This window comes from Erinaceus europaeus, chromosome 11 (genome assembly GCF_950295315.1).
Source record: "Erinaceus europaeus chromosome 11, mEriEur2.1, whole genome shotgun sequence".
Lineage (NCBI taxonomy): Eukaryota > Metazoa > Chordata > Mammalia > Eulipotyphla > Erinaceidae > Erinaceus > Erinaceus europaeus.
The window spans coordinates 83,138,741-83,164,788 of record NC_080172.1 but is presented as its reverse complement, the minus strand read 5'-3'; the positions used below and the strand labels follow the sequence as shown (position 1 = coordinate 83,164,788).

General features: G+C 39.2%; 1 protein-coding gene across 4 annotated transcripts in view; it reads right to left on the bottom strand.

Annotated features, from left to right (window-relative positions):
- Positions 1-26,048, bottom strand: part of CDC14A (cell division cycle 14A) — a 196,353-nt gene that overhangs the window by 6,578 nt on the left and 163,727 nt on the right. For 2 of the 4 annotated variants that reach the window (XM_060202141.1, XM_007528589.2), the window contains exons 12-15: positions 19,260-19,375; positions 16,989-17,036; positions 12,763-12,885; positions 11,531-12,073 (exon numbers count right to left, since the gene is read on the bottom strand). In XM_060202141.1, coding sequence (XP_060058124.1) covers positions 11,617-12,073; positions 12,763-12,885; positions 16,989-17,036; positions 19,260-19,375 — 744 coding nt within the window. In that variant the 3' untranslated portion in view covers positions 11,531-11,616. Of the gene's footprint in view, positions 1-11,530; positions 12,074-12,762; positions 12,886-16,988; positions 17,037-19,259; positions 19,376-26,048 lie in introns of those variants that run through there. The other 2 variants (XM_060202143.1, XM_060202142.1) reach the window with 2 other exon arrangements.

The following is a 26,048-nucleotide window of genomic DNA, read 5'->3' as shown; positions in this document are numbered from 1 at the left end:
GTAAAATGCCATTCAAGAGGCCATAGAGCCAGCGTAATGTGTGTGAGAGGTGGGCTGGGGAAGGGCGGTTGTCCTCAAGTGGCAATTCAAGGGATTAATACTTCCCTCTGAAGGCATAGTGGAGACATTCAATGGTTCTGAACAAAGGATGACTTGAAAAAAAAAGGGGGGTGTAGTAAGCAGCTGGGGAAATAGTTCAACTGGTAAAGCATCGGACTTGCATGCCTGAGGTTTCTGGTTCCTTCTGCAACACCACATGTACCTGACTTGGTGTTCTAGTTTATCATTCCCTTCCTATTCTGTCTAATGTAAAACTCTCACATATGAAATAAATAGAAATTACTGGGCCAAGAAACAAAAGGAGAGATAGGCAATTGAAGGGAATAGGTATTCTCATTCAGGGAATGCCTACAGGAAGCTGGAAGAGTAGGATCAGGAGAAGAATTGACAGAAAAAATAGCTTTGTCCATAGTGGGGGTCTATGTATGCTTGCACACCCACAAGTACATGTGTTCAAGGATCTCTCAATAAAAATGTGCTTTTTGGAGACAAAAATCTTATGCAGATACTCACATACACATAGAAAATTTCAAATGTTTGGAAGAAATAATATGCTAAGCATTTAAAAACACAACAATACATAACAAATAACTCAATAAACAAATAAGTAGAGCCTGATGCTAGTGGTCATGAAGATGAGAAAAATTACAAACAAGTTTTCTAATTTCAAGTTTCTCACCTCAGGTTTACTCTCTAACTCAGAGGAGACCTAGGGCTTTCAATCCATGAGACGAGAGAGGAGACTCTCAGTATGAAACAAGGATGATGGTTTGAATGTCTCATATGGACACAATAACTTGAAAAAAAAGTCATGACTTTTATAGTCATACAAAAGATTAAGTCAAAAGAGGCTTTACACAGGAGGTGATTTACACCAGCTCTTGATGGACAGTCTGAGAAATAAAGGGAAGGAGGATGGAAGCTAGCATGTAAAGACAGCAAGGAGTGGAGCCTGGAAATAGTTCCCCAGTAGAGCAATACACTTTACCAAGTCTGAGCACCTGAACTGGAGATCCTGGCACCCGATAGCCCTGGGCATGACCCAGTGGGAAGCTTTATGAATGCCAGAGCTATGATGTCTCTCCTTTCTGTGTCTCTTCCTCTATGTCTCCAGACTGGAGTTGAAAAAGGGGGAAGAAAAAGTCTTCCAGTAGTGGAATGTCAAAGTTGCAGGGCCAAGAAGGCCTAAAACAAAACAAATAAATAAGAAAAACAAAACAAAACAACAACAACAAAACCCGAGCAAGCAAGGATGGATCAGCAGGACACATTCAAGGACTTAGGAAGCTCCTAAGCCACAGCCACCAAGTGGTGAATGCTACTACAATTTCATCCTAAACTCCCTGGGCAGATGACCTTACCAATATGTCCAGGAACCACATCTCTCCAGAGCCCTACTCCACCAGGGCAAGAAAGAAATAGGGTAGGGGTATGGATCAACCTTTCAATGCCCATGTCCATCGGGGAAGCAACTAAAGAAGCCAGAACTCCCATCTTCTGTACCCCATAAAAAATTTTGGTCCATACTCCCAAGAAGGGTAAGTGTTAGGGGAAGATAACCACATTCCATCAGGACCCAGAGAGAAAAGATTAAAAAAAGAGAGAGGGGGCACTCAGAAGTCATAAATGTGACTTAAACAGGAAGAGAACACAGTAGTACCATAGGAAATAAAATGGACAAATACATATAAATGTAGATAAATAATTATAGAAATAATAGTCAAACCATGTCTGTGATCTTGGGGGAACTTAACGCAGTTTCCAATGGAGGGGATATGACACAGAACTCTGGTAGTGGGAAAGGTGTGGAATTATACCCCTGTTATCTTACAATTTTGTAAATCAATATTAAATCACTAATAAAAAATTTTAATTGGGAGATGGGTCATGCAATTAAAAAAAAAAAAAAAAAAGCAAACAAGGATCAGCAGGACACATTCAAGGACTCAGGAAGCTCCACATGGCAGAATCAGAAGGTTCAGGTTCAGAAGCAAAGAGAAATGAGTTTGAAAAGTTGGTTGTGGGAAAATTAAAAAAAACTGCTGAATGGCAAGTTGTTGAGATTAAATTTACTTCTTGATACAATGGAGTTGAAATTTATGCTCCAAGCATAATTTTTGTACACATCAACTACTTTTAAAATATGAGGATGCACAAGCACAGTAAGATGCAAAAGCAGCAACATCTTTGTGGCTCCAAAACAAACAGAAGCAGAACTACAAAGCTAGAAACCAGCCGAGGTTGGCAGACATTCCATTCCGAGTCTATAGGGTCCAAAGGACCTGACCTGAAACTAGGGCTGTGGTCAAGCACTCATGCCCATCTGGAAATTAACATAAGCAATAACCACTGTCCTCGGGCTGAGGTTTATGCAGAACTGTATCTCTTAATAATCCAGCTCATTAACTCAGATCTATAGGGATGCAGCGGTCACATAGGCTCCTAAGCTGAATATAGGCCCCAGATCACATCAAATTAATGGGGTTTACAGTCAACAATATTTATACCCCTTTCGTATATTTGGGAGCTACTCTCTTCCCTGATCCAGCTTTCTGGTCCTTCTGCCAGCCATGACATCACCTCCCCAGACAATAATTAGGATCCACCTGCATATCAGATTTCAGGCTCAGGCAAAATAAAATAAAATAAAATAAAATAAAATAAAATAAAATAAAATAAAATAAAAACACTAGTACAGCCACAGACCCTTTGGAATATAACTAAAATATGCCTACTAGCTATCTATAAAATGGAGACCACCACCCCACCCCAACTCTTCATCTGCACTATTCCAGCCTTTAGGTTCATGATTGGTCAACAATTTATTTGTCTTTGTATGTTAACTCTCTCTTCAACCACCAGGTTCCAGATGCTAGCATGATGCCAACCAGACTTCCCTGGACAGACAACCCCACCAATATGTCCTGGAGCTTCGCTTCCCCAAAGCCCTTCCCCCTAGGGAAAGAGAAAGACAGACTGGGACTATGGATTGACCGTCAACACCCATGTTCAATGGGGAAGCAATTACAGAACCTTCCACCTTCTGCATCCCACAATGACCTTGGGTCCATACTCCCAGAGGGTTAAAGAATAGGAAAGCTATCAGGGGAGGGGAGTGGAGGATGGGATACAGAGTTCTGGTGGTGGGAATTGTGTGAAGTTGTACCCCTCTTATCCTATGGTTTATTCAATGTTTCCTTTTTATAAATAAAAAAATTAAATAAATAAATAAAGAAAGAAAGAATCCAGCTCACTAAAGAAAGAAAGAGTCTCAGTCATTGAGATCTGCTTCCAGGCTAAGACCCATGAAGTCAGATGGAGCCAAGAAAAAAGCCAGAAAGTAAGAGAAGGAAATATAAGGGGGGGGGGGAAGTGTGCACCCAGCATGATCGACAAATATAAGTTCCCAAACACAAAAATGAGTATCAAGAGAGATGACAAAACCTGCAAACAGAAAAATCCCAGTGACTGAAATGAAAATGGCCAATGAAACTTATCATTTGAGAAATTCAAGGTAAAAAAAAAATCCATAAAAAGAATAAGATATGGAAAATAGAAAAATATATTCACTCATATCAAAAGATCAGTAGTTTGGGATATACAGTGCTTTAAAATTGACAGTTAAAAGGGAATTCATGAAATGAAAATAGGAGGAACGTAATCCAAACACATCCAGAAATGGTGGGAACATATATATGTGTGTGTGTGTGTGTGTGTGTGTGTGTGTGTGTCTATATATATATATATATATAGACACACACACATACATACATATACACACTGAGGACCAATTGAAAGGTTCCAACACAAATTTAGAAGGTATGGTGAAAGAAGAGCAGGAAGGAACACAAAAAAGCAATATCCAAAAGATAGTTACTGAAATTTTTCCTTAATTAAGAAAATTATTAGCCCTGAGACTGAACGCCCACACTCAGGCCCAAAAGGTGGCATTATAATGAATACATATCTAGATATACTATGCTAAAACTGCAGAACTTCAAAGAAAAAGAAAAAAGAAAACTTTAATTGGCACTAATAGCCTTATTATTTGTTTTAAGTAAAGGTTTGTATTAGGAAACTGTTATTTTATATGGATTCTGGCAGCAATGAAGATATGGAGAAGGAACAAGAAAAAATGAGCATGGAAATCAATTAAGCCAGAGGCTCTTAGGAAGCTTCAATCTTCTGGAAGACACTGGGTTATGTAACTTTGCTTTACCTTCCTCCATTAAAACAATACCACATTCATGAAGAACAATCGTGTAAATATATAAATATTAGTCTCTAAAAACTTTAAACATATATTTTAAAAAGCACATTTTCTCTCAGTCTTGTCAAAAATAAAAAGCAAGTTTAAAATTAACTTATGATGGTGTGCTGCTCTGCTATGTGTATGACCCAAGTTTTAGTCTGGTCCCTACCACACTGAAGGGATCTTTGATACTGTGGCCTCTTTCACATTCTCCCTCTCTGTTCCTATCTTTAAAAACACACACACACACACACACACACACACACACACACACACACACTTTTTATATTAACCTAACAGCATTATTGATGCTGCGTAGGGGGAAAAATGTAATTAATTCAAGGGAAATGATAGGTCCAATGCATTTAATAATATAAAAGAAAATCTTACCCATAATATCTAATCAATTTTATAACTTTAATTTCGATATTTGAAGGATTACTTTCAAATGTGAAATCAAATACAGGCTTTTTACTGCAAATTATGTAAGACACTACTTAACCCAGGAAACTTAAATTACACTGGGACTTCATCTACTGCATGTATCTAAATAATTTATATGTGAATTTAAAGGCATGGTGTGAACCACGTCTCTGGTGCTAAAACCTAGAACTTAATATATTCATAGCCTATCAAAGTTGTTCTGCCAATGAAGAACTAGTTCAGTCTTCATAACTGTGTCTAACACTAAGAGTTGGGCATAGAAATAACTGCAAAACCACTGAACAGAAACCTATACTCATCATTTCCAACTATGCTGTAAGAAAGAGGTTTAGCTAAAGTCGTAATTGCACCAGATTTAATTTCAATTTTCCTTTAACGTTAAACCCAAAGTATTTTCAATTTCCATAAAGCATAAAAGAACTTTTTCATTATTATGATATTAATAGTAAAATACGTTCTAAACATTGATAGATTCTAATTTTCCAATCATTAACACTTTTCTCCAATGGTAAAGCATATGTGTGGTAAATATTAATAAGGAAATCTTTTAAAAATGAATTTTATGCGATGCCTACATAAAGAAAATTTAATATTTGAAGACAGAATAATTGGATAATGGTGTGTGTGTGTGTGGGGGGGTGTTTCTTCAGTGGATTAAGTTTATGCCTTCCATGAATAAGGCTCTGAGTTCAATCCCCAGCAGCAGTTGAGAACACCAAGGACAGCACTAAGGATGCAACCAGCGTAACTCCATGGATGGTGGTGTGTTGCTTTGTTGCCTTTCTTTCTCCCTCTCCCCCACCCTCACTCCCAAAACAGAGAAAATAAATAATTTGGCCAGGGAAGCAACTCATTGTGAAGCAGCTCAGTGGTGTATGTAGCACGTGCCTGAGGCCCTGGAATCATTCCGGTGTTGCAGTAAAAAAAAAAAAAAAGGAAACAGATAAACACAAATGCTTATGTATATAACAATCTTATAGAGTGGTAAGATACTAAATATTAATAATTGATAGGAACAGCAATTTAAAAAGGAAGTGTTAGGTAGGTTTCCTAAGGAAAGCTTCACAGAATAGTGGAAGTTAGTATGTCTTCAAAGATGAGAAACTGGTGAAAAAGGCAGGGGAGTTCCAAGATCTGGTTTCTAAAAGCCAGGAAGTAGTTGAGATGAGAATGTAGTGAGAGAAAAGGGCAAAGTGCACTGGGTTAAGGACAAGAAGAGCAAAATAGATGCAGAGATATACAATAAAGGTATATTGTAGCATTATGAGATCACCATCCATTTTTTTAGCATGATCAATATTACCTGTCAGTGTTTTAAAGCAGGGAGTACAAACTACAGCCTGTGGACCAACTTCAACCTTCTACCTGTTTTTGTAAAGTTTCACTGGAACACAGTCATACTATTCACTATGCTGAAAAGCAGGGACATGAAGCCAAAAACATTGTTCCTTTACCCAAAAAAAAAAAAAAAATCTTTGACTCTAAACTAGGAGTTAATTAAGAAACTGAGAAAGATTATCAAAGAGGCAAACATAACTAAGGAGAAGAGACACAAATGGGAAAATTCCAAGAGATAGTTAACATAGCCTGCAACAAAACCTCAACCATGAGGATACACCTGGTAATGCTTAAAGCTCTCTATATAGAGAGTGACTAACAAAGCTTCATGCAGGGCAATAGTTGACACTATTTTTAAACATATAAGGAGTTTAACAAGTGGTCACAAAGCAGATTTCAAAAGAAACTTATTATAAACCAGTTAGCCCTTACATATATTTATATACTCTACTGGTCAATACAGTGTAAGTTTCTTCTAAACAGTTGCTCCCATAAAGCAAAGATTAGTGTGTACCTTAACAGAACAAAATTCTCCTTGCAAACAACCTAACTACTCACATTTTTATGACAAAGTTCATTTTTTTATATTTCTTCATGCTCATCTGTTTAAAAATAGTGCTAAGTATCATAATTTTCCTTTTTGTAGTTACGCTTCTATTGACAAAAATAACAATAGCTAAAAATTCACAATAAAAACATGTTAGAGTTTTTATATATGACTAATAGAGTCAATACTAACATGCAAATATAGAGTAATTGTTGAAGCAATTGTTGAGGACTAGATATGAGGTGGTAATACACCAGACTTGCATGATAAGGCTCCAGGTCACAGGCTGAATCCCAGGTACCACTATATGCCAGGGATAAGTAATTCTTTATCTCTCTCTCTCTCTCTCTAATGTGTGCGTCATGAAAATAATAAAACCTTTTTAAAAATGTTGATAAAAGCACTGTTTCTCATGAAAGTAATATTTTTAAAAATATGTTAAATAAATACACAATTTTTCCAATGACCCTGCTCAGTTACAGATGGGAAAATAAACAGGACTTCGTCTGCTTCAGGGTTTCTAGCAAGAACTGTCATCCACCTTCCTACCAGAATTATCTTCAGCAAATCAGGCCTGATCAAGTCACTCCTGCTTACAAGATTCCTACAGCTCACATCACACTTTCCGGTATGGATTTAGTTCTTTATATACATCATTTCATCACCACACCCACCCTAGTACACAAATATTACCATTACTACATAAATTTCAAGGTCCCATGGTCACACCCTTTCAAAGCAGAATCATGACTGTACAAAATGTTACAAAAATGGATATTTTTTATTTCCTTTTTGTTTTCCTTGTTGTTTTATTGTTGTAGTTATTGATGTCATTGTTGTTGGATAGAACAGAGAGAAATGGAGAGAGGAGGGGAAGACTGAGAGGGGAGAGAAAGATAGACACTGCAGACCTGCTTCACCATTTGTGAAGCAACTCCCCTGCAGGTGGGGAGCCAGGGGCTCAAACTGGGATCCTTACACTGGTCCTTGCACTTTGTGCAACCTCGCTTAACCCGCTGAGCTAACAACTGACTCCCCCAAAATGGATATTTTTATTATTTACCTTAAATAGGTGCTATAAAACTGTATATGCTTCAAGGTGTTCAAATCTAGATCTGACAATACCTTTTACTACTTTCATTTTACCAAGGCTTGAAGAAGTTAAGAAAAAAGAAAAAAGAAAAAAGAAACTTGCTGAAGTGGTGACCACAAGGTAGTGACAGAGGTTTTGAGCCCAGGTCTAACTACCTTTAGAATCTAAGAACTTCACTATAGTATTAAAGCTATACTTCCATTTTTGTTGTTCCCACTGTCTAAAATAGTGATTTCTCCTCTTTCAATTTTCATCACTAGATTCCTATAGCAGGCTTTTATTCATCTTCCAAAGTCCAACTAAAATGTTGCTACTTCTTCAAAACTTTCCCTCATCCTTCTCAGCAAAAATAGATATCCTTTAGATAGCCCTTGATTTAAACAATTACCACAGTGTCTACGTGGCATGCTGTTATCAAAAGAATATTGGAGTCAAATTGAACAAGGTTCAAATTATGGCTCTACTACTGATTTGTGATAAAACATGGAGCAAAACAGAGTTATTTACCTTAAAAGTTGAACAAATAGTTCTTATTAAGTTAATTCACTTAAATATCCAGATCTCTATTGAAGCATATCAAGAAATAGTTAATGTGTGCCTAGTGTGTGCTGGGTACAGAAGATACAGCTACAGGAAACAGAGACTCCAGCCCTCCCCTCACAAAGCTTATAGTCTAGTAGAGGAAACAGACAAGTGAACAGAAGATAAAACTGCAAAATGAGAAGAGTATTTCCATGAAGACCAAAGGAGAGTATAGAAAGGCTTCAGGGAAGCCCAAGGACCTACCTCAGGTTTATGGGGTCAGGTAAGGATGATAAAGATGAATAGAAATTCAGTGGTAAGTCTCTTAAAAATAAAACAGAGCAAATATTCAAGACAGATACCTCAAGTAATTCAACTTAATAAAATACTTCCACTCCACCCACACCATGATCACACGTCCCTCATTTCTTAAGCACTTGAAAATTCCTGAATGTCAAGGAAACTGATTTTTTTTTTAACATTAAGTGGGTCAACAGAAATAAAACTGTGCATTTCACTGAGCAGCAAAAGCCCCAAAACTAAGAAGCCACATAAATAGATAGAAACTCAGGTTCTCAGTATCCTGTCACAACCATAAGGATTCCTTAACATTTGTTCTTGTTTTCTACATTAAAGCATTTAATGACAGAACAAGGAAATTATTTTACATTTTTCTGGGGGCTGAGCTTCTGCCTAAAGTGAGAGACAATTGCAGCTTTCAAAAGAGACGCTAATTGCAGCTTTTACAATATTAGACTCCCTCTAAACACCCATCACCCTGAAACCCTAAAAATTCCTGAGTCTTTCTTAAGGGTGCCAGAGATGATACTGTCATGTAGACTCCATTTCCTACCTAAAAATTTTCAACTATATTTTGGATTGGGTGGCTTATTTCCAGCTCCTCAAGGGTCATCAATCTTACTGATTCAGAACCACCAAAAAAGTGCCATCTTAAAATAGAAAACCTGTATTAGGGGCTGGGTGGTGGTGCAACCTGTTGAGTGCACTCAACACAGTGCACAAGGGTCCAGGTTCAAGCCCCTGGTTCCCACCTGCAGGGGGCAAGTTTCATGAGTGGTGAAGTAGTACTGCAGGTATCTCTATGTCTCTCTCACTCTCTATCTCTCCCTTTCTTCTAGATTTCCCTTTGTCTCTACCTAGTAAATTAATATATGAAAAGCTAGCTGTATTGGACCCAGAAGAGGGGAAGAAACTCACTGCCTCCTCCTTTATTTCATATAAATGGGAGTTACCCTCTTAATTTAGACATTCTATCAGCAAGCAAGCAAAGGTAGCTCTGGGAGGTTTCAAGGCGGAAATAAAGGAGGGCAAGTAGCTGCTACTTGTTATTGCCCAGGAGGGTGAGAGGAGAAAAATGTTGTCTTGCTGGCAACTCTAATTATACAGGCTTTTATTTACCACTAGCTGACAAGTTTAAGAGGGGGAACAACAGCAGCTGCCTACACAGACTATTACTTTAAATTTAATTATTGGAAAATCATTCTATTCAGGTCAGAGAGGGTGAAGAGGAGGAGGAAAGGAAGGGTGAAGAAAAATAACAAAACATGGGAAGCAACCAACATTAAGTTACATAAACCTGGGGAGAGAGGAGAGTCAACAGTCATCTAAAGAATGTCCCCATGTTTCCACTAGCAGGGAGGAAAACTGAGAGCCAGAAAAAAAGTGGAATTTTACTCTTGCCAAGCTGCAGATGCTTCTGGTATTCAGCTTCGAGTATGGATTACACAAAACCTTCAACTGTGAAATATGCAAAGTATTTATATCACTACCTATATATCTATATTATAATATTTTTCTTCACAATGGAAATGCTTGTAGCCTGATATTAAAAACAAGAGACTGATTGACCCATAATCAGTATATGAAAATAATGATTGAACTTAGTCATGTTGGAAAGTATATGACTTTAAACCTAGGAAGATAAATGTAAATACACTATTGCTTTCATTTAACCCCTCCCTGCCCCAGTTTCTAAGACTGGATTTTAGTACTGTATAGTTAGCTATGCCTACAACAGTGGGATCAGAGTCAAATTATGGGATGTGGGAGGTTGACAGTTCCCTGGGGCCCTAGCCAATAAAGAAGTCTCAAATAATGTTGAAAAATCACTGGGAATAAAATCAGATGGGGAAAATTATATTTGTTGGGAAGGACTGTGTATGACAGAAGGGAAAGGATCTTTGAAACGAGATCTAAGGGAGGAGTGAAAGCAGCAGTTAAATCTAATACACACATGTGCACACAACATCCTTATGCTAGAAAAGTGGTTTCAGAACCGCCATCTGAAGAAAGTAGGTCTCATTAGCTGTCACCCATGGGGCTAATGTTTGCAGAGTGGACCATGAGAGATACACTGCCACTAGTGCTCCTCCACCAGCTTCTTCCCTGCAGGGATCAGCCTCTCCCCCAGGTAATGACTGCAGGAAGGTCTGAAGGCTAATAGGCCCGGTGGGATGCCAGACTGCAGCCCTCCCAAGACAGCTGGAGCTTGACTGTGCCCTGAACACAATCAGCGCTGCGTTCTCACAGTGAAATAACATTTCTGTGTTCAGTGGAATCTGTTTCTTCTCCCCATTCTGTCCTTGTTTCTCTCAAATCCAAACTTACATTCTCAGATTTCACCGCCTGAGGCAATTGAAGTGTGTGACTAAAGTGATTCATTGTAGGAGGTAAAGCAACAGACTTTTTTTTTCCTTTTTCTTTAACCCCTAGCAGGGATCATTGGTAATTGAAAAAGGGGACTTGGTAAACTGAATCAAGAGCTCCTGGGTTAAAATGTGTTTGGAGATCTTCCACTCCATCTCTACAAAAGTAATAGCTGATAATCTTTGCCTTCCCCTCTCCTACATCCCAGATTTAAAAAAAAAGAAAGAAAAAAAAAAAACCTACAAGCCTTCCTTAATACACACCTTTCATTCACCACTGAACTCATTCAGGGCTAGTTCCCTGCAAGAGGTGCCATATTTCGGGGCTGGAGGCTTAGTTCTAAATTCTCAGCTTATGCAGTACCTTCCACATTTAAGAACTCTGAGATTCATTTATTATTACTTGGGGGAAAGGAGCATGATTCCTAATACCACCACAACCAAAGTAGATATCATTTGTCATCTGAATCAATTCCTGGCTTTTGCACCAGCTATGAGTAACCCAAGAAGTAAGTTAAGGCAACAAACAGTTCTCACGGTGAAGGGAATGAAAGTTGATCCCCTTCTAAAAGAAATCACAAAGTCGGAGAAGGAGAAAAGGAAGAGAATGTGATTGAAACGGGCGTTTACTAGAAGAGGAGCCAGCAGGATGTATGTGTATGGGCAGTTTCACAGCACAGAGGGAAGGCAGCGCTCAGAAAGCTTCCTTGGCACTATTAGGTTTCTTTGATGGCAGCCTTGACTGGGAAGGTAAGGCACAAAAGTTTCGTTCAGGGTTCTGAGGACCAAGAGGTGGTGTCTGTGAACTTACAGGGATTGAACGGCTCAGGAATCTCATGGAAGAAGAAGAAAGGCCGCCAGTGTAGGAGGGTCTGAGGACGGTGGTATGCTCCTCTGTCTTGGTGCTGAGGGGGGTTGGTGAGTTGTTCAGGGTGTTCCCACTGCTGCTGTTGCTTCTGTTGTACTGGTTGTTGTTGAGCTCAGGGTAATTTCTGGCAGGCAGCGGCTGGGGGCTGCCATTCAGGAGGCTGATGAAGGGGCTGGCGACGAAACCTGCCTTGGAGGATGAGGAGGTCTTTCTGTTCTCTGGATCATCTGTTGCAGCATTCAGGTTCCCTAGAGAACTGGCTAGGCGGGAGTTTATGGAAAAGCTGGATGGGAAACAGAGGGAAGGTGGGGGACACAGACAACAATGTATACTCACACAAGGTCCATGTTTCTGACACACATATTTACAACATTAGGGAATGTAGGAATGAAGACAGCTCTGATCAATACAAAGGGTGACAGATGGTTCCTTAACAGCTCTTGGTGATATTATAACAAGTAGTCTCTAGCTATAAGTGTCAACTTCCTCTGTCAAAGCAATTAAGACCCAAGAAGCTGTTGAGAACACTTTAATTTTGAAATAAACTACAGAGGAGGGGGGGTTCTCCTTGTCCTATGGTGGGAGGTAAATTTAAAGGGCTCTGTAAGAGGTGAGCAAAAAGAAGAGCAAGGTCTGGCTTGCACACAGTCCAGTCCACCACAGGGTTACATCAAATGCCTGACTCCATTAAGTTCTGCCCACACTAAAGAACAATACCATATACCATTGGTATGTAGTATTGAACTGTGTTTTCTGGATGGTGTTAGGCAAGTCAGAGATTCACTATGGAAGGGATGCTATACAACATTTCCTCCAGTGCTGTGTAGCATGTCACAGGAACAGAGGCTACAAAGGGCCACAGGGCCTCCCCTCCTCCCTGGCCCCTACCACAGAATAAGCTCAGCCAGATTTAGTGTCTGCTGCACACTTTCCTTACCTAAACTGGTGGGGGTGGGGAGGGGAGGAAGTTACCTTCTTACACTGGAGCCTGTGGACAAAGAGCTTCTGTTTATTCTCTTGGCTGTTGCTGAAGGAGACAGAGCCACTTTTGCAGTCTTCAAACTAGATGTAGATCCTTTGGGGGAAGAACTTAATCTTTGTGGAGAAAAACAGGCCAAGTGTTACAGAAGGTCTGTATTTTCTTAACAATCAGCAACCAGTACAAGACTAACAAATATTAAAGAGATCATGGCAGGTCCTCAGGATGATGACTACAGAAGCCATTACTGACACAGTACTGGTTTCTAAGAACCTTCCAGATGTTAATTCACCTCATCTTCACCAAAGAGGGAGTTGAGATATTGCAGCTCATGCTCTGCTAGTGAGGAGACAGAAACATAAAGGAAAAACTCCTCACCCAAAGTCACTCTGTGAGTAAGAAGCAGAGCTGGGATTCGAAGTCCTGCTTCTAGCAATAACTCTACTACTAGTTCCTCCCTGTCCTGGATGCTGACATTCATTCCTCCCCTGTGCTTAGAAGCTACTTTTGAGTGGGGGTAGATAGCATAATGGTTATGAAAAGAGAGTCTCATACCTGAAGCTCCAAAGTCCCAGGTTCAATCCCCCCTACCACCATAAGCCAGAGCTGAGAAGTACTCTGGTAAAAAAAAATACAAACACCAGCTGGGGCCCTATTGAGGGAGTTCTGAGATTCCCAAACAGACATGATGGGCCTAGACCTCCAATAAATCCCTCTCTCCACTGTTACCGGTCATCTCTATCAGGAACAACACAATAGACCCCTTTGTGGGCCTCCATAGGACCTTGCCCTCAACTTGGATCAACAACAGTAGAGGAAGTTCCATCCTCCAAAGGGAGGATGAACAACATACTCTATGCTACACATGAGGAAGATGGGTCCTGATAGTGGGTCAGCTTGAGAACATTCCTATTCATGACCACAGAATGTGAGCTCAGATATACAGGGATACAGAGATCACACAGGCTCCTAAGCTGAATATGGGCCCCAGATCACATCAAATCTATAGGGTTTATAGTCAACAATATTTAAACCCCTTTCCCATATTTGGGAGCTACTCTCTTCCCTGATCCAGCTTTCTAGTCCTTTTTCCATCCATGGCATCATCTCCCCAGACAATAACTTAGATCTACCTGCATATCAGATTTCAGGCTCAGGGTAAAGAAAAAAAAAAAAATTAGTATAGCCACAGGCCCTTTGGAATATAACTAAAATAGGACTACTAGCTATCTACAAAACAGAGACCCTCCCCAACCCCAACTCTTCATCTGCACTATTACAGCCTTTAGGTTCATGATTAGTCAACAATTTGTTTGACTTTTATATGTTTTTTTTCTTTTTTTTTTCTTTTTTGCCTCCAGGTTTATTGTCAGGGCTGGGTGCCTGCACCATGAATCCACTGCTCCTGGAGACCATTTTTTCCCCTTTTGTTGCCATTGTTGTAGTTAGCATTATTGTTGTTGATGTCATCGTTGTTGGATAGGACAGAGAGAAATCGAGAGAGGAGGGGAAGACAGAGAGGGGGAGAGAAAGACAGACACCTGCAGACCTGCTTCACCGCCTGTGAAGTGACTCCCCTGCAGGTGGGGAGCCGGGGGCTTGAACTGGGATCCTTACATCAGTCCTTGCACTTCAAGTCACGTGCTGCGCTACCGCCTGACTCCCTGACTTTATATGTTAACTCTCTTTCCAGCCACCAGATTCCAGATGCTACCATGATGCCAACCAGACTTCCCTGGACAGACAACCCCACCAATGTGTCCTGGAGCTCCGATTCCCCAGAGCCCTGCCCCACTAGGGAAAGAGAGAGACAGGCTGGGAGTATGGATCTACCTGTCAATGCCCATGTTCAGTGGGGAAGCAATTACAGAAGCCAGACCTTCCACCTTCTGCATCCCACAATGACCTTGGGTCTATGTTCCCAGAGGGTTAAAGAACAGGAAAGCTATCAAGGGAGGGGAGGGGATACAGAGTTCTGGTGGGGGGGGGGGGCTGTATGGAGTTGTACCCCTCTTATCCCATGGTTTTGTCAAGTGTTTCCTTTTTTATAAATTTAAAAAAAAACACAAACACCTATTTTCTTGCATTAGAAACCTATCTTTCCCCTTTCCGCCCTGCAACTACCCCAACTGAGCCATCATATTTCCTGTCTATGTCTAATGGTGGCACCCTTGACTTTATTACTTAGACTTCAAGTGAAATCTAAAGTATCTAGTCATGTCAGTTACCTCGATGCCCAGAAAGCCTAAAGTTCTTGACCTGGATTATAAAATCTTCTAAAATCAAACTCTGCCGTTTGGGACAGGCTCAACATGTTCTCACTAGATAACTCTTCTTCAGCTGTACAAAACACCCTGTGGGTCCTGGAAGGATGGCATTAACTCTCTTGTCCAGTTTGAAGATATTATTTTTCCTGCTAGTATATTTTCTCTTCTCATCTTCTCTTTACCTCTTCTGCCTCCATCTTACTCATTCTGAGTTCTTAACCTTTAATGGCCCAACAGCTTTTATTGTACGTGGCAAGCCTTCACTGGATCCTCAAATAAACATCCTGTTTCACCATAAACTTTCAAAGTAAATCATAGTTCTTATTCCAGATCTCCTTGTCTGCTATTTGCCTACTTCCTAAGATAAAAGCTCTATTAGGAGCAAAAACCAATCTCTCATTTCAATTCCCAGAGCCTAGCATAGTGCCTGACTCAGAAAGGGTCAGCAGTATTTAGAGTGAACCAAGATGATATGTCACCTTTAGCCCACCTGCATGTTAGCTATCAGGCTCAGGCAAAATTTAGTAAAGTCATGGGACCCCTCAAATATACCTAAAATAGACCTACTAGCTTTCTTCAAAATGGAGACCCCAAATCTAATCTGCTATATTCTTACCTTTAGGTTCCTAATTATTAAGCAATTTGTTCCGCTTTATATCTTAATGCTTTTCAGCCACCAAGTAGCATATGCTACCATGACGCCAACCTGACTTCCCTGGACAGATGACCTCACCAATGTACCCTGGAGCTCCACCTCTCTGTAGCCCTACCCCACTAGGGAAAGAGAGAGACAGGCTGGGAGTATAAATCGACCTCCCAATGCCCATGTCATTGGAGAAGCAATTACAGAAGCCAGACCTTCCACCTTCTGCACCCCATAATGATCCTGGGTCCCTGCTCCGAGAGGGATAAAAAACAGGAAAGCCTCCAATGGAGAAGAGAGGATACAGAACTCTGATGGCGGGAGTTGTGTAGAACTGTACCCCCTCTTGACCTAGAATCTTGTCAATCATTATTAAATCAATAATAATAATAATAATAATAATAATAAAAATCTCAACAGCCAGGGCCTAGAATGGTCTTAAAACCAAAATGTGTTTTACCTTAGTCAAACCATTCAATGAAACTGAATCTTATTTTCCTATTCACTGTAGGAAAATGTATTCACTTAAAGGCCTTTCCCTTCAGCATCCTCCCGCCAAAGAACTTATACCCAATACATGGTGTGCCACTAAAACAAACTCTGGACCCTCTCAAAACTGCCTGCACTGAACAATCCTAAACCTAGAGCTGAAAAAACACAAGAGGTGGGGAGTGAATCTTCTTTTTTCTCCCATCTCATGTGCAGTTTCTGTCAAATATTTTTACTGTCCTCAACAAGCCCTCCAAGTGGACCCAGTCACTACGGGGTCCCTGAAGCTACCTGGAGAATGTTCTGGAAAGATATTTCCTCCTAGAGAAAAACACTAATGCTTCCTTCTCAGATAAAATGCTAGGGATGGAAATAAAATTAGGAAGTAAAAGGGGAAAACAAACACATGCAAAAATTGAGGGGAAAGAAGACTAATGGAAATGTGAAAAGTGAAGGCAAATTCTACCACTGAATGAACAGACATGTCATTTGTTTAGAGACCCCACCATGTACATTCACAGAGCACACAGGTATCAAGATCACAGGACACAACTCTATGGGTACCTGGAAAAAACAAACATCCTTAAGGCATGGAGAGCATTAGAATCAAAGCTTATTGTAATGTGTGTGCTCAACCAGGTGCACCACAGCTTGGTCCCCAGAAACAAAGCTTATTGTAAGAATTTGAAACAGAAAGAAAGGAATTTAAAAAGTGAAATGCTATGTGCACTTTGGTTTCATGGGCTGATGGGCTGCAAAACGTATCTGGAAGGTAGCAGTTATCTGTAAGTTATTAGAAATTCAACCTAGCTGACAATACCTGAAAGGCTGGGACATTGCTCTTGGGTGCCCTTTTGTATCATCCAACCTAGAAAAATCAAAGGTAAATGCTCACACATTTGAGCAAAGACCAAAAGAGACACATTGAGTGGAGTCAGATAAGTAAAAAGTTAAATTAGCAAAAGGGAGAAGACCTGCAAATGGACATTATTGCTCATTAACTTGGCAAAATAAATCTCAGAACCAGCATAAAATCAATTTCAGTTGTTTTGTTTCATTCCACTTAAAATAAACTGGATTTTAAAGAGGTCATTATTATGGGGGAAATGTTAATTTACAAGACTGTTGTTAGCACAGGTACACAGTTTCTTATCTTCCCATGACAGGTGTCAGCACAACACACCCTCCTCCATCCAACTTGTCATCTTCCTCCATCACTAGACACTTGACCTCCACCCCCTTTCAACTCCCAATAAATTGCTTTTTAATCAAAAGGTAAGTAAATTACTTTTTAACCAAAAAAGTAATAACTGCAACTATTCAAGTTTTTTTAATGTTTGATGATAGTATAATAATGCTGTTTAAAAAAAAAACAAACCTTAATTCCAAAACAGAAGTAAATTTCCAAAGAAGAAAACTCATTGAAAAACATCTTCTAAAACGTGTAGAGCTTTCTTCAGTTCTTTTGTCTACTTACTTGCAAAGTTATTCTATAACTTATCCTATGTTATTCCCTAGGGTTTCTTGAATCAAAGGTGAATCTAAAATTAATTTTAATAAATACAAAATTCCTCAGAGTCCCAAGGTCAACAGTGAATAAAAGAGATCAGTAATGTAAACTGATGTTGAAGAACCTTCTGCTGACATAAACAATGTACACAGTAAAAAGAGCAAAGACTTTGAACAGTACTGGGTCTGAACACAGCTCTATTCAACTCCATTCAACTGGGAAGTGACTTTACCACTCTAACCTGAAATCACCAATCCAGGCATGTATAATGGCACAAACCTTTTATATCAACTCAATTTGTCTTTCTATCTAATTTGACTAAGCAATTGACACGGCTCCTAGGCCAGTGCAATTGCTTAGTGGGTGATTAGTCTGCTGTGGTTATCACCAGGCTTACTTTTCTCTTACTATAAATAATTTTGAACTCATCTTTGAGCTAAATTAACTTTGTTTCTCAGATTAGAAAACCCATACTCAAGGGATAGATAGTAGATTCAATCAGATTTAAGTACTGTAATCCCACCCAGATAACATACAAAAGCTAGATTCCCTTTGAGTCTATATGACACTATAATCATGGTAGAATATCCTTCCTGCTATGATGACTCCTTTAAAACTCAAAGAAGGGGGCCAGGTGATGGCTCACACAAGTTACCATGCATGAGCACCCTCCAGGTTCTAACCCCTGACTATCACATCAGAGTGCCTGTAGAGAGGAAGCTTCATGAATAGTGGAACAATGTTGTGATGTCTCTCTTACTGTATCAAAAAAAAAAAATGATTGCCAGGAGCACTAGTGTCATTTAGGCACCAAGTCCCAGCAATAGCCCTGGTGGCAATATATATATTCAAAAAAGCAGTCATTTCCCACTATATAAATTTGTGAACTTCTTACTCCTATTTATTACAAATTTTAAATGTCCTGATGATAAGAGAAGATTTTTGTATCTACATTGATCCTGATGTCTTTAAAAAAACAACAACCCTGAATTAATCAGATTTCAACTACTGTAATCAAGTCCTATTAATTGAACTTGATAAGCAATTTCAGAGTTGAAAACCAAGGTCGTTTCTAGCTTTATAGGCATAAGAATTACAGCTCCTGAAAGTAGAAGATGAGAAGGCTATGAAGCTATGGTATACCAAAAATTGGCAGACAATGCTTTTCTGCGCTCTGCAGACTTAGCACCAGTCTAAGCACACTTCTGAGGATTTGCCATACTCAGAAGTAGAGTAAAATTACAACTGGAATGTGCAACAGAGTCCCAGAAATAACGAACTGCTTAGCTGCTGAAGCAGTTAAATTTTTCAGATACGGGTGCAACTCTCCTGCACCACTGTAAACTAGAGCTGAACAGTGCTCTGTATCTCTCTCATGAAAATAAAACAAATAAAATTTAAAAAAATATAGTTACTTTCCCACAGTGATAAAATAATGTAGAAAACACAAAATAGTGATAAATCAAAAGAGAGAGAAGTAACATGGTTCTTGACTTCAAAAGGGTCATTTAAAAGAGAAGGCTAAATCAATATTCACAAATAGCAGTACAAAATAAACTTAAAAGTTTAAAATGGCTCTACCTAAATGCACAGGATGGTGAGGTACGTGGCTGTCTTTGACTTTTTAAGGCACGTAGTTTATCTCCCTGGGTTATATTATTTTTCATTTCTACATCTTCATCCTCATCCAAATTGTTCTGGAAAAAAGAGAATAGTTATTATGCTAATGTGGTTTGAGATTAATAGATTACATATGTAGATATACTTTAGGTAGGCTAGTTCCACAATGATGATCTTAAATAGCTTCAATGCACCAGAATTTATACTGTACACTTTTATACTAAAGAACTCTCAACTTCTTTCCAGTTAAATATACTAGTGAAATTTTAAGTCAAACACAGCTATGGAAGCAACAGACTCAAAAAGATATACTTGTTACAATGAACCACACACAAAAAAAAACCTCTCATTCAGACAAATGATGTTTCCAAATACAGTAGCTTAGACAGCTGTACTCAATAGACAATGTACACATGTGCTTATAGACATGCTGAGGACATTTACCATGTATACATATGCATGTAGTGGAAGTACTTCAGAAGTTTTATCATTATTTTATTTATAAAAAGAAGAAACACTGATAAAAACCTTAGGATAAGAGGGGTACATAACTCCACACAATTCCCACCACCAGAACTCCGTATCCCATCCCCTCTCCTCCCCTGATAGCTTTCCTATTCTTTAAACCTCTGGGAGTATGGACCCAGGGTCATTATGGGGTACAGGGGGTGCAGAAGGATAAGTTTTAAGATCTTCATGGATTCATAAAATTCCACTGACTAGCCAAGCCAAATTTTACAAATTTCAACTGTTTCCTGTCTTTCATCACCACAAACAGCTCCAGCAAATATCCTCTAATATATCAATACAAAGGGCTTTTAAACACTGCCTTATTGTTGCCTAAAGATAATTCATTGAAGTGGAATTGCTAGATTCACCTTATAGTCTTCTGGTACAAATAATTAAAGTGACCTCCAAGAAGACTACCATTTTCAAATTCAGCTAATAATATATTATTTTATTGGAGGCTTAATGGTTTACAATACAGTTGTTGACACTTGGGTATAACTGCTCATCTTTCCATGAGAGGTGTCTGCAAAACATTCTGACTCCCAGTGTAAGTTCATTTTCACCTATCTGTACCAGGTCCCTCAACTGGCAGTATTTAAGAGCTTTTCATTCCTTCAAACCTTGGCTAAATTTCTCATCTTTCCATAATATGTGTCTGCAAACACTCCGACTCCCATGTTAGGCCCATTTTTACCTATCTGTACCAGGGTCCCTCAACTAGAAAGACTTAAGAGTTTTTCATTCCCTAAACCCTTGCTAATACTGCCTACATTTCCTTAATTTCATATAATTTTACTGGCACAAACAGCACCTCATTATTTAAATTTGTGTTTCATTCTAAGAAGATATAACATGGTTATATCTACCAGCCATAAGTGCACTCATTTCAGGGGCCAGATAGTGGCGCACCTGGTTGAGCGCACATCTTACAATATGTAAGGTTTGAGCCCCCGGTCCCCACCTGCGGGGGAAAGCTTTCTGAGTGGTGAAGCAGGGCTTCAGGTGTTTCTCTGTCTCTCGCCTCTGTCTCCCTCTTCCCTGTCGATTTCTGGCTATCTCTATCCAATAAATAATAAAGATAATAAAAACATTTTTTTAAAAAAGAGGACAATCATTTCATTTGTATATATAGTGCTTGCACATGGATTTTTAAGCATCATATATATATTATTGAATACAATCATGAATGATCAATGGGGAGAACCTGACCCCAGTCCCTCTTCCCAGGGAGTTCCTGTAATGAGGTCCTTTTCTTGAGCTGAGCTGCTCAGAGAGTTGCAGATTCCCAGAACCCAGCACAGTGCTACTGCCAAGAAATGGTATAGAGACCTAGTCCACAAAGACCCTCATATCTCTGTTCCCCCAAAGACAGTGGTCTACTCTCAGACTGTCCATTGCTTTCTGAAGTGTTTGTGTGCCAGATGTGCGTGCGCGCGCGCACACACACACACACATACGCACACACACACACACACACACCCACACCAGAAATTAAAGAGCAGGGAGTTGGGCTGTAGCGCAGCGGGTTAAGTGCATGTGGCGCAAAGTGCAAGGACAGGTGTAAGGATCCTGGTTCGAGCTCCCGGCTTCCCACCTGAAGGGGAGTCACTTCACAGGCGGTAAAGCAGGTCTGCAGGTGCCTTTCTCTCCCCCACCCTCTCCATTTCTCTCTAAATAATAATAATAATAATAAAGAAATGAAAGAGCAAACTAAACTATAGAAAGAAGTACTATCTTTTTAAAAATATATTTATTTATTCCCTTTTGTTGCCTTTGTTTGTTTTTTTAAGATTTTATTTATTTATTTGTTAATGAGAAAGATAGGAGAAGAGAGAAAGAACCAGACATCACTCTGGCACATGTGCTGCCGGGAATCGAACTAAGGACCTCATGCTTGAGAGTCCAAAGCCTTATCACTGCGCCACCTCCCGGACCACAGAAAGAAGTACTATCTTTAAAGATACTCCTATTTAAAGATGATGGTCTGGCTAAAGAACAAAAAGTACAAAAAGTTATTTTATTCTATCAGTTGTTCTCCCTATACAGGCAACCTGAAAACTAAAGTAAAAACCAATTTAGTCTGGATTTCAACTGGATAAAGTAATTTCTGATCAATATATCAATAAAATGGTGACAGAGTAAGCTATTGGGGAGGTTGGGTTATGGTGTGTACATTAAGAAAAGATTAGATGAAATATAGCACAGAAGGGAATAAAGATGGGTGGGTTGAAATAGAAACATGACATAAAAGGAGAGTTTGGAATAGAAACAAGTAAAAATAGAAGTCAAGAATTAGAAGAAAAAGATGAAAGTGGAATTTTTAGCAGATTTAAATGAAGTGGCTAAGGAAAGGTCATCTCTAAATTCTTTCCAGTTCTCAGAGGTTAAATATGAGATGTAGAAGTTGAACAAAGGCAAAGATATAATCCATAATAAACTGCTTGTGATCAATGTAAATGTGAATTAACAGGACCCTCCAAGTCTGTCTGCTTTCTCTCTTCACTGCCACTGGTTCACACCTTTATTGCTCAGACCAATGCCTTATCATAGGCTTCTGACCTTCTGTCCCTAGAGCACAGCCTCTGACACACTATTCACATCACTGCCAGAATGATTCCAAATACTGTCACCATTTGCCCCTCCCCTCCCGTCCCCTCCCATCCCCTCCCCTTCCCTCCCCACATCTAACAGTCTCTTGTGAATCCCACAGTCATTCAGATTGAAACTGGAATGCCTTAGTGGTCCTAAAAATAGAAAGTAAATACTTAGAAAGTAAAGTCTGTGGGACAAGGTGGTAGCCCAGTTAAGCACACACATTTCCATATGCAAGGGCCCAGGTTCAAGCCTTCAGTTACCACTGGGAGGGGGGCAGCTTCACAAGTGGTGAAACAGTGCAGCAGGCATCTCTTTTCCTCTCTCCCTCTCTAGTCTCGTCCTCCTCAATTTATTTCTGTCCTATCAAAAAAACTAAAGCCTGAGAGATGTAATTTTTATTTCATGGATATTTTTATAACATGTAACTTGCTCAAAAACATTTGATGTAAAAGAGGATTTTTTTTAATTACTACACCTCAATGATGTAATTAAAGCACTATTTGATTTACTTGATTAATTCATGCGAACCGGGCTGAACATTAGCAGCACCTGTCTATAACAAATAGCACTAAATCAAGAACATCTAATTGATCAGTGCAGTAATATTGGACTAACAGCCCTCAAGTAGGAAAAGAAAGGTAAAAGCAGGTGCAACTGCAAGAGAAATGTATTAGGATAGGTTGGCTAAAAGTACGTTCAAAACCAGTGGTGGGGGTCAGGTGGTGGTGCATCCTGTTAAGCACACACAGTACTACTATGCACAAGGACCTGGGATCAAGCCCTTGCTCTCCACAAGCAGTGAAGCAGGACTGTGGATCTATCTTTCTCTTTCCCTCTCTATTTCCCTGTTCTCTCTCAACTTCTCTCTGTCCTATTTGAATAAAATGGGGGGAGTGGAGAGGAAGGGAAAACAAATGACCACTGGGTGTGTTGGATTCTTAGTGGTGGAGGGAGAAAGGAAAATAAATAAATAAATAAGTAAATCAGTAGTGAGATTGCAAAGTTTCAGCAGGAGGCCTCAAGATAGAGAGGTTGAGCACAGACCCTGGAGCATATCATTTGGATTCAAATGACAGCCCCCCCAATATGCTTTAGTATCTTAGGCAGATGGTTGGACTTTCTCTACCCTGATCATGTCATCTGTGAAATGGGCCGAGTAGTACTTACTTCATACAACTGTTAGACTTAAAAGAGCTAATCCACGTGAAGTGCTTAAAACTTTGGCTGGCACATAGTAAAGCTGGCCATTATGCTATAGATGCCCCATTTTATTCCCTAAATATCTCCATATTTACGTGTTTTAAATTTCACCTTCTGAAAGTCTTTTTTTTTTTTTAAGTAACCCCTCTCCACCATGGAAATCTAAATATCAAAAAGAAAACTTATTACTGGTGTTACTCTTTAGATAAGAAATTTATATCATTGAATAGCTTAAAAAATGAATGCCAATTTATCTGTGAAAGTAAAAATCCTATCCTGTGAAAAAGAAGTCCTAGCCTAGTTCACTACTATTATCTGAAGTATTCTGCTAGCTAATTATTTTCCTCTTATCTACTTCCTGAACACACACACACAGAGAAAGAGAGAAAGAGAGATACTACTTAAATGAGATAATGACAGACAAGTTCTTATCCACCTAGAAGTTAAAAAGTAATTCAGTATTTCTCCTTTCTATATGATTTTACTTTACAACAAAAGGTGAGAGGCAACCTCTAGGAAAAAATATTGTCTCTAATTCTTGCACTTTCTTTATGCACAAATTAAATAAATCCAAAGTTATGATGGGTTTCTATCCTGAACTTAAAATATCATAAGTCCTGTGGCATTCTCAATTTTATTTTTCCACTTGAAATTCATGAGGAAAATAAGGATGGCACAGTTATACTCACCTTGGTAAACTAACTTTCCAATAGTCACGTAATGTTCTGGAGCAGGCACCAGATAAGCATGGCAAGAGGAAGGCTTAAAAGAAACTTTGCAGGGCTTGGGTGGTAGCACAGTGGGTTAAGCGCACTTGGCCTGAAGTGTAAGGACTGGCAGAAGGATCCCAGCTTGAGTCCCTGGCTCCCCACCTGCAGGAGGGTTGCCTCATCGGTGGTGAAGCAGGTCTGCAGGTGTCTATCTTCTTCTACCCCTCTTTGCCTCTCCTCTTTTCTCAACTTCTCTCTATCCTATCCAGCAATGACAACAACAAGGGTAACAACAAAGGCAACAAAATGGGAAAAAATGGCCTCCAGGAGCAGTGGATTCTTAGTGTAGGCACCGAACCCCAGCAATAACCCTCGAGGCAAAAAAAAAGAACCCTTGCAGAAAGCACTGCCTACTGCAAAGCAATCTAAGGCCCACAGATAAGTCACTGTTATAAAATTTTAATTATATTCCTATCTCTGGCCTTTCTGAATTCTTTTATTCCTATCCACTAATTTCAAAACTAATCACACTTCTGGATATCTAGAACTAAAATAATTATTGGGGGGAGGGGGATGTGCACAGAATAAGTACTAGAAGTAAAACCACCAACATGTAAATACATTTACATTATAAAGTGATTGATTCTAAATTTCAGTCATGTTGTATTCTTTACTCTCCTGAGACAAAATTACTTTTAAATTCAACAAATTTTGCTCTAAGAAAACATGAAAATGAAAAGTTCTAACTACCAGATGTTCACTCGATACAGATTTTTTTATAGAAAGCATCATGTCCCTGCAAGATAAATGTTTCCCAGATAGATAAGTACAGTGTAGATGTATCTTTCAGAGGTCATAACTCAAAGCCCTATTTATTTAAGCTCATCCTGGGAAGGAAATGCTGACCAGAGCAAGAAAAACGTTCTTGCTTAGGACTATTATCACATTAAAATGTCGGTTTAGATCTGTTTTGTTTGCTTTGAATAAGCCAGACTACAAGAAAGAGACAAGAAAAAGTCAACAAAGCCTCTGAAAATCAACATGACCTTGGCTAAGATTTACATTTTGTCAGGCCAGATGACTCAAAGCAGTTAACAGGAGAACACACCAAAGGGATGAAAATGTAGGTTCCTTCAACAGTTCCCATCCTTGTCCTAAAACAAAACAAAACACCTCTCTCCCTATTTTCCAGCACTCTGGCTATCTTTCTTGCTGAAAGAAACCTGTTTAGGATGTCCATTACTGATCTAAAAAAGTTATGCATTCCTTCAACTTAGGGTCCTTGAAGGTTAAGATGAGACACAGTAAGACCTTGTCTTGGTCTAATGGGTCACTCCTAGAATATGAATGTATACTTACTACTTAAATAACCTCTGCTAGCTTTGTTTGCTCTTTCAGTGCCATTAAAATATAAACATAACTCAAGTACTTAGTGTCACTTCAGGAATACTGAGATAGAAATGAGCTAGATTAGAAGTTAGAGTCCCAGCTATCAAGGAGGCCTCACTCTTAGATAGTTTTGTTACCTTGCATAATTAACCAATTTTGTGGGACTCTAGTTTCTGATCAACACAAAAAGGAAAGTAGAATAAAAGACATCTTTCTATTTTTAAGACTTTTAAAAATATTTATTTATTCCCTTTTGTCACCCTTATTGTTTTATTGTTGTAGTTATTATTGTTGTCGTCATTGTTGGATAGGACAGAGAGAAATGGAGAGAAGAGGAGAGAAAGAG